This window comes from Sinocyclocheilus anshuiensis, unplaced genomic scaffold (assembly GCF_001515605.1).
Source record: "Sinocyclocheilus anshuiensis isolate Anshui unplaced genomic scaffold, SAMN03320099.WGS_v1.1 scaffold306, whole genome shotgun sequence".
Lineage (NCBI taxonomy): Eukaryota > Metazoa > Chordata > Actinopteri > Cypriniformes > Cyprinidae > Sinocyclocheilus > Sinocyclocheilus anshuiensis.
This window is the reverse complement of record NW_015544175.1, coordinates 2693489-2709833: the sequence shown is the minus strand read 5'-3', so window position 1 is coordinate 2709833 and position 16345 is coordinate 2693489. Positions and strand designations below refer to the sequence as shown.

The 16345-nt window shown below is 35.0% G+C and overlaps 1 protein-coding gene across 1 annotated transcript in view; it reads right to left on the bottom strand.

The window, feature by feature from the left end:
• LOC107696189 (visinin-like protein 1) overlaps nucleotides 1-13520 on the bottom strand; it is a 28572-nt gene extending 15052 nt beyond the window's left edge. The window contains exons 1-2 of the mRNA XM_016496419.1: nucleotides 13212-13520; nucleotides 6462-6628 (exon numbers count right to left, since the gene is read on the bottom strand). Coding sequence (XP_016351905.1) covers nucleotides 6462-6623 — 162 coding nt within the window. The 5' untranslated portion in view covers nucleotides 6624-6628; nucleotides 13212-13520. The remainder of the gene's footprint in view (nucleotides 1-6461; nucleotides 6629-13211) is intronic.
• Between the last annotated feature and the right edge of the window lie 2825 nt (nucleotides 13521-16345).

The window sequence follows — 16345 nt, the reverse complement described above, 5'->3', positions numbered from 1 at the left end:
TGGAAGCATTATTTTTATTTAATTTTTTTTCATGTAACGCCCCCCGATACAGCAGTCTTAGACATATTGCAGCCTAGTGGCATTTATGTAATCACGCAAGTTTTCAGTTAATTAAACTAAGGCAGGTGAAGGTACCTTCCTCATATTCGGACATGCCCATCTAATCATTAAAGAAGTTAATTTCAATGTATTTACACAACTGAAACCAGGTGGCACAACACAACCAGAACCCTCTCAAATTAAACTGTTTACACTTTGGACATGGTTCTGTTGGTTTTAGCATCCTGACTGGTCCGATACAGCAACACTTGTTCAACCAATGGTGTGAGTTTGGGCCGGGACTATCTGTTTGACTGACCAATAGAATACAGGGGGTGTGTTCAGTTTGATGCATTATTTTTGCAATTCAGTTTGGTGATGCTAGCAACAAAAATACATATTTTACCTTAAAATTATGTAAATGCAGTTAGTTAGATATGTATAAGTTGTATCTGTTCTAATTAATTTTATTTCAATCATGACAACTCTCGGAATAAATTTTACCAGCATTTATTAGTAAGCATGGAATGTGCATAGGCTTGGTCTTGGCAGACTAGATCTGCTACGTTGCTGCTGCTGCTGCTGCTGCTGCTGCTGCTGCTGCTGCTGCTGGAGTAAGGATACATCTGAAATGCACGTGAAACAGTGACTTGAATTAAGACTGCTGTAAGGAAAATAGGGAGAACCCCCGAGCAGATCTAGGCAGGTGGTGCTGGGGAAGGTGGAGGGTTAGCAAAATCCCATGGCGCGCTGCAATGAACTGATTCAATACAAGTCAGGAATAAATAAGTTACTTATATAGGAAAAATTAAATGTTTGGATGAGCAATCAGCGTTAAGTAAACTAATCAGCTGCTCGGAAGAGTTTCATGACTGAACTATATATTAAGATTTTTCCACCACTGCAGAGACCTCTGACCCTGTGCATACCACTGATACATCACTTGTTATGACTCAAGAGCATTACTTTCTTGATATTATGTTCATTCAGCAAAATGAAGTACACTGTCATTATCTAAAATAAAGCTGAATTAAAAAAAATAAATCCAATAATAATAAAGCCTTTTTAATGTGTGAGTCATACACCGCTTTTGGGAGACCAAAAACTATTCTTCTAAAAAAGCCATTATTATGATGATAATTATTATTAAATACGTCAATATGAAAAATGCAAATGAATTGATAGCCTGAACTAACAAGGATTTATGATAATGATACTAGAAATATGAAAAAAACAAGGCTTGTTATCCCTGATAGGTCATCTTAGAAGAACTGTGGATGGGGAATAAGATGGTGTCCTATTGATCGCAGGGAGGCAATTTGTCTCCTTCTCCAAGACAACCTTGTGTGACACCGAGGTCCTCCATCTTCTCCACAAAGCTATTATTAAACAAAATGGATACTTCAATAAATCCAGAGTACGTAGGACATTCATTACTGCATTCCGACACTTCTGCTACTGTACTTAAACACACATGGACAGTCGTTTAGCCTCACCTGCCACATCTCACCATCTGACATTAAGGATCCTTTTGGTCTGTTTCACTTTGTTACTGCGTGTAATCTGATTTTACAGCAAAAACATCATAACACCAACTTCTATGACAGAAGAACATTAGTGATGCCATGGTTAAAAAAAGGAGAATCAGAATTTCCTCTCGTTCTGGTGTGTAGCCTTGACCACATGAATGAATTTTCTGTACTGAGTATTTAGGTCTATATTTGACAGAAAATCTAATTAAATTCAAGAAGGGATGAAAAATTCCCATGACACAGTTAAAGTAACATGCTATTAAAAGTGATGTTGTCTTTGTGATAGAAATTAAGCACTAGAAACTCTAGAAGCCTGCTTTTATTTTTTTGATATCTTTGTACACACAAAACAAGTGCAAAAAGAAACAGGCCCAGACAGCCTATGCATGTTTTCATGCTGAGCATGGGAAAATGAAAGTGAGCTAATTTTAGAAAATCGGAAGTTAACTGGAAGTCAACTTCAATGATATGCCTACTGTAACAGACTGTGTGTGTGTGTGTGTGTGTGTGTGTGTGTGTGTGTTTGACTGTGTGGTTGATCGACAGAAGAGGGCAGTGACAGACAAACATAAAATAACTTAAAATCCATCAAATGCCTTGATGAGCAGTTTTTTGTACTTGTGTTGATGCATTTCCTATATAAAACGAAAGTTTGGCAGAACTTTGCAAGAGATTGTCCCTGTTATTTTAAAATTATTACTTAATTACTTTATTTGAAAGAATTACAATTAAAACTACAAAATAAAGTATTCAAACAAAACAGATTTTTACAATTTTAAGTAATACCTATTACTACAATTAAATTAATTATACCAATAATTACAATGAATTAATCAATTAATCAGTTAATTTGCTGAAAGACAACTATTTTTTGGTTATTTTTTGATTAGTTAATAAAAATACAACTGTTCATTTTTAGTTAAAAGTCCATTAAATAATATTAACAGATATAATGTTAACAAATAGAATCTTTTAGATTTGTAACAGTGTTAGATTTTTATAATTTTGTCAATTTTCAGAAATACATTAGCTATAGGTGACTTCAAATATATTAGACCTGATTAAAAAAAAACACACATTCATGTGATGAAGAAAGTCTAGCCACATCATTGTCTATGCCACACCAGAGCCACAAACCAGACGTCATCCTGTCATTCCACAGTGCTGTGAGTTCAGATCAGGGCTGTTGTTCGATCCATCACAGCTCTCTGTTTGGCCACAAGATGAAGGTCTGTCTGGTGAGGGTGATGTAATAAACTGGTGTCAAACAGGAGCATGTTGGAATCCCCTGCATACCCCCACCCCCCTTCTACTCAAGAGATTTAAGCCCCTTTCACACAGGCCTTCTGTGTGAACGAAAACACGACCTAGACCTAGGATGGGGACCTAGTAACATTGCCGGGATCAGTCCCGGAATGAGCCCTGTGTGAACAAAAGGCAGGACCAATGCCGTAAAGGATGTGTCGTATAGTGCTGACACACGTTATCGAGCAACTCTTTTACAGGGTGTTTTGAAGGCAGATCAACATTCACGACGAAAAAATATGTGCAAACTGGAATGAAGCATTGATCAGGGAGCTCCTCACTATCTGTGCTGAAGCCGAGATTGTTCACCAGCATAGTGGAACGGTACACATCACATTACACGTCACATCGTAATGTCATGTGAAACACGCGCACAGATTCAGGAAAATCACTGGCAGTGTGAATGAACCAAAATCAAATGATCCCGGGACAAATCACGGGACATATTATCCTTGTATTTTCCAGAATCTCTGTGTGAACGAGGCTTTACTGTCACATTTTTGTGTCCAACCAACCACCTCATCACATTGTATGCCATCTCTTTAACTGCCAATTAGATTTGAACATGCACTATTGAAGTGCTTTATTCAGCACAAACCTAAAGTACATTACACAGCACCTCATTACTGTTGTCACAGTATTAACATCTGAAACCGCAGGAAACAATCAAACCCCAGGAGACAAAGGGATCACTTTACTGACACCATGTACAGCCATCACTTCTGGATACTACTGGCAGATTAATCACAGAGGAGTTGCATCCTTAAGGTTAATAATATACTGTAGCTAGTGTGGCACTGTTGGAGCCTGAGGGATATGCACTGAGGTATTTTGCCATGGAGTAAAATGCTAAGAATAGAATGGGAACTTTGCCACATATTGTCACTTTAAATAGTCAGCCATTTTCACGACTCCACGTTCCATTCCATTATTTACGTTGTTACACATAAGGGATAATGTACAGCCATTCAAGCCCAGTAAACCTATGCAGTCAAGTTGGAGGGGTCTTGTGTCACCCTTAAAGGGTTTATTTTGCGATAATGTCCAGCTGGCTGGTTGTTATCCTATTATTTCATGGCTACTTACTGAATAAGTATGGATATGCAATACTGATATGAGTTGAAATTATAATATTTATCATTATAAATTTATGAATTATGTATAATTATCATACAATCACTGAAATCACATAAAAACAATACATCTAAAAATAGTCACTGTACAAAACAGTGTAAAAAAACAGATAATACAGAGAGCAGTTCATTTATCCATAGAACTGATCTCATCCCTAGTCTAGTCTGGCAACCTATTATTGAAAAAGCATGAATCATTGAAAAGATGCTAAATTTAGCAACCAATATGGCTTCCACAAAAACAGAACAAAAGACAATGCTAGCAGTCTACCAAGCTTTGCCCATTTAAATCATGCTCATTTATGGGCTCAAATTATTCCCTCTAACCCTATAGAGGAGCTCAGATTATTGCCCACATCTATAAAAAAAACTATACTGGTACAAAGATAGCATGTCAAATACCTTAAAAATGATAAATGGTAAGGAAAAAGGCTGCCATAATTTTTATCCATATAAATGTTTTGCAAATAGTGTTCATTCTAAATAAAATATCTGAATACATTTGCCTAGCAGGTACAGTTATTGGTTCATGCTGATAATGTAAATAAAAATATAAAATATTATAATAAATATATACTATATTATACTTTCAGAAATTAATATTTAAATAATAATATATTATGTTATATAATTACATACAATTAAATTATATATTTATATATATATAAACATTAAATTATATATACAATTATTATACTAATACATTATTTTTATATTATTATTTTAGCTATATTTTAGATTATATATATAGATCACATACTATATACTATATATCAGTGTTATTTTAGTATCATTGAGATACTATTGTAGTTTTTGTTAATATTAGATTTTATTTTTTATTTTTATATTTTCACTTTAAAGTTCGAATATTTTGAATTAGATTTTATTTTTATATTTTCTGCTTTCATGTACATTTTTGTTAAAGTATAATACATTTTTTATGTGTAATTTTTATTCGTTTTTGTTTTTTAAAATATGTCTATAGTACATTGAGTAATGCTACACAGATAAAAAATTAACAGTAATTCTGCAGCGTGTACAAAAAACAAAACTAAACTAAACAAAAAAAACTCATGCCACATTAATTCAATTAAAAAGCAAGGATGATTCATCACTGAAAAAAAAGGCCAATTACAAAACACCTCCTCCCAGTATTCCTATGCCACAAGCAGAGTAAGTTTTAACACACACACACACACACACACACACACACACACACACACACACACACACACAAACAATCATTCAGTCCAGTCTGCAGGAACTCATTGCCCTGCTAATGCGAGGTCATCTATTTCCTCTCTCTTGGATTTAAATAAAACTATCTCATTGATATCTTTTTGCTGTAAAAACCACCATCCCAGATCACTTAAAGGCTTTGCCTACACTCTAAAAAATGCTGGCGTTTGTCTAAAGTAAAGTTATTTGGATTTTTGTTTGTAATTTAATCATCATAAAGGCTCAACAAATAAAATATCACCATTCATAGAAATAATGTGGAGGACTTCAAGCCATCAGTGTACACTTAGGATTACTGTATGATTATTAAGTGTGACTGTTTTATTATTGAATTACTTTGGATCTGTAAATGCATTTTCATTGCATGTTGATGCAGTTATGTTGATGCAATAGTAGAATTTATTGCTTTGTTGTTATTGCCGTTGTTGTTAAATATGATAATTACAAAGACATACACTAAAAAATGCAGGGTTGTTTCAACCCAGCTTTGGGTCAAATATGGACTAACCCAACTTTTAGTTTAAAAATTTAATGTAAAACTTTAACCCAACGGTTGCGTTAGTCCATATTTGACCCAAAGTTTGGTTAAAACAACCCAGCATTTTTTAGAGTGTACAGCAGATAAATGTTATTTCTTTATATTTCTAGCCAATCTGAAAGCATTGTGGTTTCTGAGCAGAGCTGTGAGACCTGTGGTTATTTACTCTGGCTGTTAGTAGAAATGATCTTGTATAATATCTTTACATAATTCATATTCATATTATGCAGCAGGTAGTGTCATGTTATAATTGGAACTGCAAGGCTGTACAGTAGATACACTCAGCAGACAAAGTGTTATCTGCAGCAGAAGGTTTCCTTACCAAACAGTCAAAACTGTAATATATATCCTAACAAATCTAAAAGACTAAACTACTAAAGAGAGTAAAACCTGTCGTGACAGTAACTGTTCGTGCTTGACATGCCATAAAATCCAGCCATTTGAATAGACAGCTAGCGTAGCCCTGGAGACCTGAATTCAGTTTGGTGCCATCATTTGGTGTATTTGGTTATACATCAGACTATCTAACTGAATGATTCAGAAAGCTCTTCCAGTCACTTTTAAATTACAAGGTGCATCTGATGCACTCCTCAGTGAACTCTTCAGTCTGGAACAAGACCAACGAAAAGCCAGCACATGTAGGGAAATGTATCACAGAGCGACTAGCATCCCTACCTTAACATACAGCTGCTGGAACTCGTCCAGGTTGAGTCGGCCACTGGGGCAATCCTTCAGGAAGCCTTTGTACCACTGTTTGAGTTCATGTTCATTAAATTCTGTGTTCTTCACCAGGTCCTCCATTACCTCAGGGGTCAGCTTGCTGTTCTGTTTCCCCATGGTGTCTGCAAGGCACAGAAATCAAAATAGCTATGATCTCACTCTGCCTGGGGCTGTGCTGTAGTTCATTTTAACTGCATGAATTGTATAAAATGTATAAAGGTTGTTCTACAAGACTGAGGCCATTTGTGTCCCTCCCATATACCATTCAAAAGTTTGGGGTTGGTATGATTGTTTAAGTTTCTTATGCTGACCAAGGCAGCATTTATGGTCAAAATACAGTAAGAACTGTAACATTGTGAAATATTATTGCAATTTAAAATAAATGTTTTCTATTTTAGTATATGTTAAGATGTCATTTATTTCTGTGATGGCAACGTTTAATTTTCAGTGGCCATTACTCCAGTCTTCTGTCACATGATCCTTTAGAAATCATTCTAATATGCTGATTTGGTGCTCAAAAACATTTCTTATTATCAATGTTGAAAGCAGTTGTGCTGCTTAATATTTTTCTGGAAACTGTGATACCTTTTTCAGGATTCTTTGATGAATAGAAATAAATAAAAAACAGTATTTTGAAAAACAATGTTTTTTCAGTCACTTTTGATCAATTTAAACCATCCTTACTGAATAAATTATAAATTTCTCTCAAAAAAGACAAAATATTTACTGACCCCAAACTTTTGAACAGAATAGTATAAATATAAACACTTTTATATTTATAAACACAGACAGAATATTTAAAACCTTATAAAATTCATACATAATCACCTTCGAAATCAAACGTGAAAAGGGACCCGTTTCACAGAATGGGCCATACGTTTGTTTAAATAAGGGCCAGCTCAAGAAGGTGTCCTTCTCTAGCTAAGATTGGATCCAAGGTTTTTTTCTTTATCTTAAATATCCTATGCAGTATATATATATATGTATGTGACCATGGACCAGTCATAAGAGTAAATTTTTCGAAATTGAGATTTATACATAATCTGAAACCTGACTAAATAAGCTTTACGTTGATGTATGGTTTGTTAGGATAGGACAATTGGCAGAGATAAAGCTATTTGAAAATCTGTAATCTGAGGGTGCAAAAAAACAAAATACTGAGAAAATCGCCTTTAAAGTTGTCCAAATGAAGCAATGCATAATGCATATTACTAATCAAAAATTAAGTTTTAATATATTTACAGTAGGAAATTTACAAAATATCTTCATGGAACATGATCTTTACCTAATATCCTAATGATTTTTGGCATAAAAGAAAAATCAATAATTTTGACCCATACAATGTTTTTTTGGCTATTGCTACAAATATACCCCAGCGACTTAAGACTGGTTTTGTGGTCCAGGGTCATATATATACACACACACACATATATATATATATATATATATATACCGTCACAGTACTATACAAATTGAATTGAATTTGAGAAAATGGGACATTAAGTGATTTTGGCTAAGCACACAAACACTAATATACTAAAGATATGTTACAAGCGGGAATACTCATTTCATAATTAATATCATGGCTAAAATAAAACTAAGCAAGCTGTGCACTTGAATAATTATGATGGCTTGAGTGAGTGATTGTGGATTATATCATTTCATGCTGGCTGATTACATTTAAAGGAGGCTTAGATCAGCGGGACAAACACACCAAAAGTCTGAGACCACCAGTGAAGCCTCTGGTGCAGTGTTTTTCTTGAAAGATCCCATCATTTTCATTAACACAAAGCCATTCATACAGTAGTCTTAGCACAGATAAAAATGATAAGGCGCCTAAAGAACGTTCCAAAATAGACTGTGTCAGTAAATAATATTTCAATAGGCATAAGAGCATTCTCATAAGAAATCCCCTATTTCAGCTTATAATTATTATTAAAAATTTGTCTGTTACTTTGGAGGACGAGCAGTGTTTTATCCTGCCCACATGCTTATAAGAGCGGCCCCTAACACTTTTCCCCCTAGATGGCTGTCACACACAGTGTGTGCGTTACTGTCACGGAAATGGGTTAATTAAACAAAGCATCATTCGCATAATTACCAAAAGGTCATCACATCCTAAGCTTCAACGTGACATTTACATTTTTTTGCAAATTGAAAAAGCCCTTCCTTCTGTTACATTAATAACGGATACAATGAAAGCAGAGAGAGAGAGAGACGGAAAGCATGGCAGCAGTGCTGTGGATGAAATGCTGAGTAATTCTGTTGCTTTTTAATTTCTTCACCACTTCTAAATCATAGAGATGAGCTCTTATCACACTCATAGAGGCTCACGTAAACACTCGATGAGAACATTGCGCTTCAAAGTTCATTACAATTCATTTTCAGCCTGAGACTGACAAACGAGCAGCGATGCTGATGATAATGAGTACTAATTTAGTTTCCCACACAACAGCATTTTATTTTCAAGCAAATGGCAAAGACATTCGTCTTGACTGTTCTCTAAAGACATGGATGCAGAAAATACTACAAAACAAACATTTACACATTTTAGACATGATGAAAATGAGACCACCAAGCCCAGATTGTGAGCCGGTGAGCTTTTAAAGGCAGGAGCATAACCCGCCATGATCTGCAGACTGCACTGGAGGCCTGTGTCCTTGGGGAATACCTCTCTTTATGAGGGATCCACCCATGAGAAAAAAGCACAGCATAGCAAATTCCAAGCGCTAAAAACAGCTGCCCTGAAACTGACTATGATTCAGAGATAATGCATTGCCACATAGCTCGTTCCCATTCTGTAAATGTGATTTATGATACCAAACTAATTAGACGATCAGCATCATTCCTAATTGAATCCTCATCCAGCTGATCCCTCAATTGTCAAAGATTTACATGATTTCTGTCAAGCCGCAAAACTGAAGGTTCACATGATCCAATAATTTGTCAACAGGATTGGTGAAATCCTATTGTTCTCTTCATTTCAAAGATTTACAATATTTCTATTGTAGAAATGGAATAGTTTACTCATATATTAAAGATCAATCATCATGTACTGATGTCATGTGAACATCATATAACTTTCTTCTGAAATTTCAATCACACAAAGCTATCATATGGGGGGTTTTTTTCCGTCTTGGGGGTTTTACAGCCACTGGTCACCATCCATTTTCACTGTATAGAAAAGAGCAGGTCAAAACCATTTTATTTTGGTGTTCCATTGAAGAAAAAGTCATATGTTTGAAATGACGACAGAATGTTCATTCTTGAGTGGGTAGTTTCTCTAATGGGGTAGTTCACCCAAAATTGAAACTTCTGTCATCGTTTACACACCCTCGTGTTGTTCCAAACCTGTATAACTTTCGCTTTTTTCTTTGGAACATAAAAAAGATATTTTGAGAAATGTCACAGTGTTTTTGTTCATAAAATGGGGGTCAATGGTAACCAAAATTGTTTGGATAACAAAATATCTTCCTTTTGTGTTCCGCCAAAGAAAGAAAGTGATTCAGGTTTGGAACAACATGAGGGTGAGCAAATGATGACAGACCATTCATTCTTGGGTGAACTATCCCTTTAAATTTAGACGCTCCCATCTAAGCTGTCCAAATTTAAGATTACTTTCCATAAACTCTCCAAAGGGGCGTTCCATGTGCCATAGCGATCAGAAACAACTACAGATGCAATACCAATTTCCAATTCCTATGGTTAAATCTTTTTAAGAGCACTCCAGCGAACAGTTTTATGAGGATGCATGAGAATCTTTTGTCTCAGTGTTGTCTTTGCTGCGGTGCCAAAACTAAGACTCATTTCAAAAGCTTAAAAAGGGATTCCAACATTTACGATTTAATTTTCCCAGTGTAAATAATAAGAAGAGGCAAAAATTAAATATTGCTTCCCAGGTGAAAAAGACGTAGTATTAAATGTATTAAAAATATACTTGAAATTCAAGTAGTATGTTTATAATACATTTGTATTCCCAACATGCTTATTTGAAGTGCAATAAAAATATATTGAATTGCATTTTAATATATTTCTAAAAAGTATACTAGAAGTACTTTTGTATTAAATATATGCTTAGTTATACTTCTAAGAAATATGCTAAACAGAAGCATAATTTTAATGTATTTATAAAAAGTATACTAGAAATACTTTGGTAATAAATATATGCTTAGTTACACTTTTAAGGAATATGCTAAACACAAGCACACTATTAGTATATTTCTAAAAAGTATAGTAGAACGTGAACATCTTTGGTGAATCTTCTTTCATCGGAGGGACATAAATCTCTCAGATTTGTATTAAAATATCTCCGCTTTTCTTTTGAAGATGAACGAAAGTCTTACATGGTTTGGAGCATCTTAAGGGTGAGTGATGACAGAATCCAAAATATAGCAGTATGTTCTTATTTGTACCAGCTTCTGCAAGCGTGTATGGCATCTGGCTTTTGGAACCTCTGCTTCAAATATACTCTAACTGTAGTTCATGAAGTATTAAAAGGACATTTTAAATGTATTTTAAGAAATACACTTAAATTGCACTAAATATACTTAAAGTGGTTCCATTTTAACACAATTTCAATATATTAAATATATTACAAATAGATTAAAATCCAACTTAAACATATCTTGAAATACACTTAATATACTTAAAGTTGTTTCAAAATAATACATTTAATATGCATTTAGTATAGTATAATTTAAATATAGTAAGTATGTCTGAAAAAGCACAATTTAAATATATTTCTTTTTCACCTGGGTTGTTGCATCATTCTAGATGAACAACAACAAAAATAGGTGGCTTTAAGAAGTGTGAGATTGAACAAGAAGGTCCATCTGAACGTGAAGCACTGACCTACTGATACTGTTGAAAATAATTGGTCACTGCAGGCTATAAAAGGAACCAAAGAGCCTATCTAACTAAAAAGCAATAGTCCACTCCATTTTCCATTTAGGCTTCATCAGTGCTATTTCAGCTGCAACAGGAGACCAGAGAGAATACTCTGTCCCCTGTGACTATATCGCGCAGGTTAAATCGATCTCTTAAAATGATTTTGCCTTTTCACACGACACTGCTGTAATGCAGATAGATTAAACTGATCTTTGGCATACACAGAGACTAGCAGTGGTTCATCCAAAGTAGCAGCAGTGCGGTGGAACACATATTCTGATCTGCTGTGTATATATGTTGAGCTCATTTTATGTTTGTAGCACAGACAATGCTGTGTTATGATCAACACAACAATGTTGTACAAACAATTGTCATCTAAGAACCGACTAGCAGGCATTATGATGACTGTGCAAACTGAGCCCTGTCCAGAGATCAAAAGGCGTTTTAAACCCTGAGTCGACTCATCACAACAGTGTTCACATCCACACGAGCCTGACAAATTATGTCACACATGCGAATTAAGCCAGCCACGTGATTTAGCACATCCAGCTTATTCACACAGTCACATTATACAACAAATATTTCACTTATTTCATTATTTTACAGTATGACCTTGAGAGTGTAAGATTGTAAGTAATTGATTCATAGGAAATACATACTTAAAATGTCACTACGCTCTTATTTCTGCTCTATCACTTTTGTACATTATGCATTGATCCTGCAGTGTATAAGAAGCTGTATTAGCAGTGAGGACAGTCGGTCAAGTAGGTAATTTTAAAATTTGAACTATAAAACAGCAACATCACAACATTATGATATCCTCCTAATTGAAAAAATCCTTAAATAACCTTGTTGGACTTTCATAATCATAATCTGGAAGTGATATTAATGGAAAATTCCTATAGGATTCCATCATAACACAAAACAACATCTAGATAGGCTATATGGAACAACCAGTACAATTATGATTACTAAAATTATAAACCGCCCCTATAGGACATTAAAATGAATTTAAAGGAAATTTTCAGGATTTCAAAGCTCATTTTTAGGTTTTCTTTAACTCTCCAGAAGCAAAATACAATACAAGCAGCATTCTGATTATGACACAATAACCAAATAGGACATCAGACTCAAAGAATGATTGTATTTGATCTTTAAGATTCGCTCTTCTTTTGGAATCCTTTCAGGTTGGTTCAAAATTACAATACAACTCCAAAAAGAATCCAGGTCACAATCGTTTGGTTGTTTTTTTTTTTTTTTTTTTGACTACCTTATTCTATCAAAAGCATACAAAATAAATTATATGCACCAACCTGTGCGGTCAAACACATTTCTCACCTAGCCCTAGTATGACACGCAGATAACTACGTAAAACACAGCTGTCTCAGACGTGTACACCTGGGGCCATTGTCAACTAATGTCTATTCGTTTGACAAGGCAAGCTCACATTTTTTGACCTCAACTTTACTAGTGTGTCCTCTGGTCCCCCTTTGGATGTTTTTAACTCATAATGGCATATGTAAAATCAACAAACAGTGATGCATATATAAATATTGCTAACACTCCATTTGAATAATCTTAAAATATAGGCTATAACATATAATAAAGTGGTTTAATAGGGTGAGACGTTTGTATACAAAATACAAAAGTATTCTTAAACATCATAATCATACACATTACATCCTCTGTGATGAAGCAATGCATTGCGATGCTGCAGGTAGGCTAGATGAACCAGCTCAACCATCGTCACGTCAATCCATAATGACTTTCTAAAGGTTTCTTATTCCAGCGAAAACAGACAGCCATTGAGAGACTTACCGAAAGGAGAGCCAAAAGGAGGTCTGACGATTCCTGCTTCGGGCGACTGTAAAAGGTCAACGCGATAGAAGTGCTCACTAATCGGCTGAAAGCTGCGGTGAGCTTTCTTTGGGGCGAAAGGCAGAGACGCAGCGATGACTGCAGCGAGGACAGTCCACGCGCAGCGCTCGAGGTGATGTGAAGCTATAAAGATATAGCCTACAATAGAGCTCAGCGTCGGTCTGTGTTCATCACCACCAACCTATCTCGTGTGTGTTCACAGTGCTCCGCGAGCGTTGCTGTGGTGTGCGCTCTTTTGAGTGTGCGCAAATTGTGCCTTCTCGCTCTGACCGAACTCGGATGGAGCAATTATAGAAAATGACATCAGCAAGTCAGCTAGACGTGAAAAGTCTTGCACGCATTCCGCCTTTGTTATTTCTTTTATTTTTAATTAGCCAATGTGTAACTTATACTATGGCGTTCACGGGGTCCGTTTTAATAAGAATGTCTAAAGGAAAATGTCAGGCGAAATCAGTTGTTGTTACAGCGCAGGTACACACACATCAACTAGATTAATTCTTATGATATATTTATGGAATGTAAATGTACTAGTGATAAACAAATCACAGCATTTATTCTTGTGGATGAAATTATCGTAACGAAACCGAGCGAACCAGAAGTCGCCTGTTGCTATGGTTACCACAGACTTGGCAAAATTTTGCGCGTTTCTATTTAAAAGGTGAAATATTTCAGTAACTGAAAAGATTAACTTATAGTATATGGAAAACAAAAGGCACGTTTATGCGACAACAATGTACTAAAAAACAGAAGCTTTATGACGCTTTGTCGCCAGTCCTGTAGTTGGCGATAGAAACAAACACTACGCGCCTGCGTATAATTCATGCTTTTGTAGTTTACATGGATACAATATTTACTTACACTTTGAAACCCGTTTTCAAATATTTGCTTTTTCCAAAACGCTACTGTCGTGTAACTGAACAGCCAGAACGCATACAGTTTTTAGTTGAAAACGTTTTCATGTAAAGACTGCTCCAACCTTAAATATGTTTGGTGTCAACTTAATTTAAATTCAAAGTGTTAAAACACTACAAAATATTGTAAAATTAATCAGATATCATAAATTAATTATACAAATCGTCTATATCATCAATTAATTATACAAATAAGTATATCAGTAATGCGTTGAGTGGTGGTACTACAGTTTGAAAATGATTAATATTTCACTGTGCATACTTTTACCATAGATGTAACATAACTTTAGTCATTAATAGAATTTAGGCAATATTATGAGGCAATTAAAGTGTCTGTTTTATACCCAAGGACCTAAGCTTTCATTTGCTACATCAGAGAACAGAGAATGAAAATTGTGCCAGCAAGCCCCATTTTCCCCTTCAATTTAATGTAGGCTACACTGACATTGACCCTACCACAGTCATTTCACATCTCAACTTAGTGATGACACTGATTTATTTTTCATTGTTATTACAGGACAGGCACTGTATCTGGGGACAAATAGAAGCAATTAATCTTTTTCTCTGGGAAGTGGGTTCTTTCTTGGTTTCTTCAAAGTGACATGTGGCATATGGTTCTTTAAATCACGAACACACTTATGGTCTGAGAGTAGAGTCCCATGACAGAGAGATGGATGATGTGAAGAAGTTGAAAAGTTACGAGGCAGTTAGCAGATTTTCCACTCTTTCAGCTGCATCTACAGGGTGCTGTTTGTCATTTGCACATTTGTTGAAGTCAGCACCATGGTTAAAGATTTTCTCCCAATGCAGGCATCAATAAGGAGGCCTATATGCCTGAGGAACGGTCACCGACCTGTTAAAGTATAAAGTGAAAACTTGTTTTGAAACAAACCAATTCTAGAGTGTTTCGTGATCCACCTACTGAGAATAAAAGTGTCAAATGGAACAGACGAGAACAGAAAAGTGAAAAATTACTATGCTGTGGTATTATTTGATGGAAAGCCTTACAGAAATAGTAGTTTTGAGGCTACTTTTTTTTAGATCTTTTTTATAAAAACATTTTGTTTTATGTACCAAAACTAGTTTTGAATTCATGCATTAACTTTCATGGAGGTGTCTTCTTCAAAATGTCACAAATAATATATGTATACTCAAAATGCTCAACTATATTATACCTCCTGCAGTTTTACATTGTATAGAAGATAGACTGTTAAATCACTTTCTTTGATGCATTGCATCCGTGTCATTATTTCATCATCCTACTCTACTTGTCTTTAAAATTCATAAAATACAAGAGGGTGTTAAAGCAAAATGCAAGCTTCTATACTAACACCGTGCTAATAAATTCAATATCATGGCAGAAAATGGAGAGCAGCTCCTGTTTACTAAAGAATCACTCTGTAAATCACTTCCATTCTGCTAGTGGCTAGACAAATAGGCCTTGTGCATCATTTGAACATCAGCACATGCAGACAGCCAAAGCATCCTCATGCAGTCACATCTAACAATGCTGGGTCACTACAAATCACAAAGCTTTGATGACTGATTCCACTTGTGAAAAAATCCTGCTGAGAGCTTACAGTGCAAGTGAGGAGCTTGGCAAGTGCAAAGGTTTGTTATGGCAGGAATGAAGAGGGGATTTAATGTATTATAATCAGAATCAGGGTTGTGGGAATGAATCAAGGGGTTATCCAGACCTCACTGATCAGCCAGCCTAAAAAAGTCATCTTTTTTTATGGCACAATAAATCCTACACACCCAGGCTGGAATTAAAAACAAAGCACTGCCAGATTTGAAAAGAAATGCTATAGCCTTGGATTGAGAAACAAAGGAAATTTCAGGTGCATGCAGCAATTCAGAATGTGCTCCCTTTCAATTTATGAGTTTAAATGGAATTGGCCAAATCTCACATATGATTAAATATATTATACATATTATAATATGTATTATAAAATATGATGAAATATATTACCTAAATGCAAAGTTCTACAGGTGGCACATTAAACTTAAAAAACTTAAGATTTATTAAACTTAAAAAGCCAACATTTAAAGTTTGTATTGTTTGTTAAAAATTGCAGTTTCTTTAAAAATCAAATCATTTTAATTCAACTTCTTTGCATTCAAATTCAAATTGTGATTCCCTATTCTTGTTAACACAATTTA